This window comes from Kryptolebias marmoratus, linkage group LG19, assembly GCF_001649575.2.
Source record: "Kryptolebias marmoratus isolate JLee-2015 linkage group LG19, ASM164957v2, whole genome shotgun sequence".
Classification (NCBI taxonomy): domain Eukaryota; kingdom Metazoa; phylum Chordata; class Actinopteri; order Cyprinodontiformes; family Rivulidae; genus Kryptolebias; species Kryptolebias marmoratus.
This window is the reverse complement of record NC_051448.1, coordinates 70514-72514: the sequence shown is the minus strand read 5'-3', so window position 1 is coordinate 72514 and position 2001 is coordinate 70514. Positions and strand designations below refer to the sequence as shown.

General features: G+C 40.6%; 1 protein-coding gene across 9 annotated transcripts in view; it reads right to left on the bottom strand.

Annotated features, from left to right (window-relative positions):
• The window catches only part of ppp4r4 (protein phosphatase 4, regulatory subunit 4), a 20258-nt gene that overhangs the window by 3525 nt on the left and 14732 nt on the right, over positions 1-2001 (bottom strand). For 4 of the 9 annotated variants that reach the window (XM_017438277.2, XM_025011151.2, XM_025011152.2 and 1 more), the window contains 7 exons: positions 1525-1672; positions 1280-1424; positions 1146-1184; positions 990-1064; positions 871-925; positions 718-792; positions 538-628 (listed from right to left, as the gene is read on the bottom strand). In XM_017438277.2, coding sequence (XP_017293766.1) covers positions 538-628; positions 718-792; positions 871-925; positions 990-1064; positions 1146-1184; positions 1280-1424; positions 1525-1672 — 628 coding nt within the window. The remainder of the gene's footprint in view (positions 1-537; positions 629-717; positions 793-870; positions 926-989; positions 1065-1145; positions 1185-1279; positions 1425-1524; positions 1673-2001) is intronic. The other 5 variants (XM_017438279.2, XM_017438278.2, XM_017438280.2 and 2 more) reach the window with 5 other exon arrangements.

The following is a 2001-nucleotide window of genomic DNA, read 5'->3' as shown; positions in this document are numbered from 1 at the left end:
CCAGCCACTATGGCTGGTGGACAAAATTTTTAATTTCCACCCCTGGGTCTTTGTCTACATGGTCTTTGCACTGTTGGAACAAATTTCTCCTTTATTTATAGTTCTTTAGTGGTGTCTCTCAATCAACTGTTGAATGTTATGGACTGGTTTCTGTGTTGGTGTTTTATAGTTGCATGTACAATCCAGTTCTAGAACAATGGGTTTTCCTCTGTAAATAATCATCTGAACTATGTACACACCAATCCTCTGATGAAATGAGTGAAAATGTCCACATTTTTCTACATGGACACATCTGAACACAGTGTTCAGGGTAAATCAGCAGAACTGCAGCTAAAGTTTGATTACAAAAATCAACTGAGAAATCAAAGTGCTCGTTAGTTGAGATGTCTTTCTGGTCTCTAAACATAAGTTACTACCACTGTAGAGTTTACAGCAGGTACTTATTTTTAATATATAATTATTGATGACTAATCTGGGATCTTAAGTCTGACAGGTGAAAGCAGGTAGATCTGAGAGTAGGGAGGCAGGAGTTCTTACAGAAGTCGATCTGAGTTCATGGATTTGGACGTTGTTGGCTGGCTGCTGAGGGACCGACTGCGAGACAGTTTCACCTTCCTCATCTCTTTACCTGCACAGAGAGGGGACATCTTCCTCCTCCTCATCATCATCATTACCAAAGTTTAACTGCCATCATCGTCATCATTATCATCATCTTACTAGAGGAGGAGGCTGCTGTGGATGAGGACATGGACATGGACTTGGTGGAAGACAAACTGGTCTTACCATCTCTTCCTGTTAGAAGAAAGGCTTTAACAGACTAAAGTTTCAATTGCCTGTTGTAATTGGTTTAACAGAGAAGGGTTGACTCACGTTTCCTGTCTGTGTGGTTTAGCTTCCCATCACTCTGGTGGTGCTCCACCTGCTCCTGACAAAACAACACATCCATTAAAAAAGTCATGCTGAAAACCAGCATTATATCTCAGACTCACCATCTCAAGGAGCAGCATCTCCTCCTTCTCCTTCTTCTGATCTAAGAAGTCCCACTCATGTCTCTTATGAAACTGCTGAGAAACACAAAACATCAAGGTGTCAAAGTAAGGATGTATGTACTCACTGTTCTGGTGTTCTTTAAACCAGTTCCTTACAGGCTCAGACAGATCCAGTTTGTCCAGTTCCAACACTGTCTAGAAAACATGACAAATACCACTTAACACCAAATAGTGAACCAGTCAAACACATCTCTGGTTCCCAGTTAGGATTGGTTTGTGGTAGGACTTACCTTTCGGATTATGGCCACCACATCTTTGTCTTTTTCTCTGCAGAGAAGTTTCTGGACACAGAAATCAAGTTTCTGCAGAAGCAGTTTGTCAGCTGGCAGGTGAAGTGATGAACGCATCTGTGGCAACAACCGGCAGAGCTTGTACCTGAGAGACGGACAGGCGAGTCTAATAGGTTGAGCGTCAAACATGTATTTGATGAAAAAGAAACTATAGCCCTTCATTGAATACAAAAGTTGTGATCTACCTTACATTAGCGACAGGGTCATGGACAAGCTCCAGCGCTGGGATAACAAAGTGTTTGTTGAAGTATTTTCGAGAAAAAATCTCTCTGGCAACTTCACAAACATCAAGGAACCTCAGACGATTCCAGTAGCTGCGGCCCTGAGCCAGATCTATGATCAGAAACACCACAAGTCTGTTTGATGTTCCTCTACTGCACACTGAAACAAAAAACACTGGAGTGGTCACTGATGGTGCGAGGCAAGATTTCTGGCTGGCATCTTATCAAATTTTACTTGTATCACTCTGTACTGTTCACATTAGGAAGCCACACATAGTTAACATTTTGTGCGTGATGTCAAATGTAAATGTGAAAACAGGAGATGGGTATTATGTAAAAAGAATCCCAACAGGCCCAGTCAGCATTGGAGGCAAATGTATATATATATATATATATATATATATATATATATATATATATATATATATATATATATATATA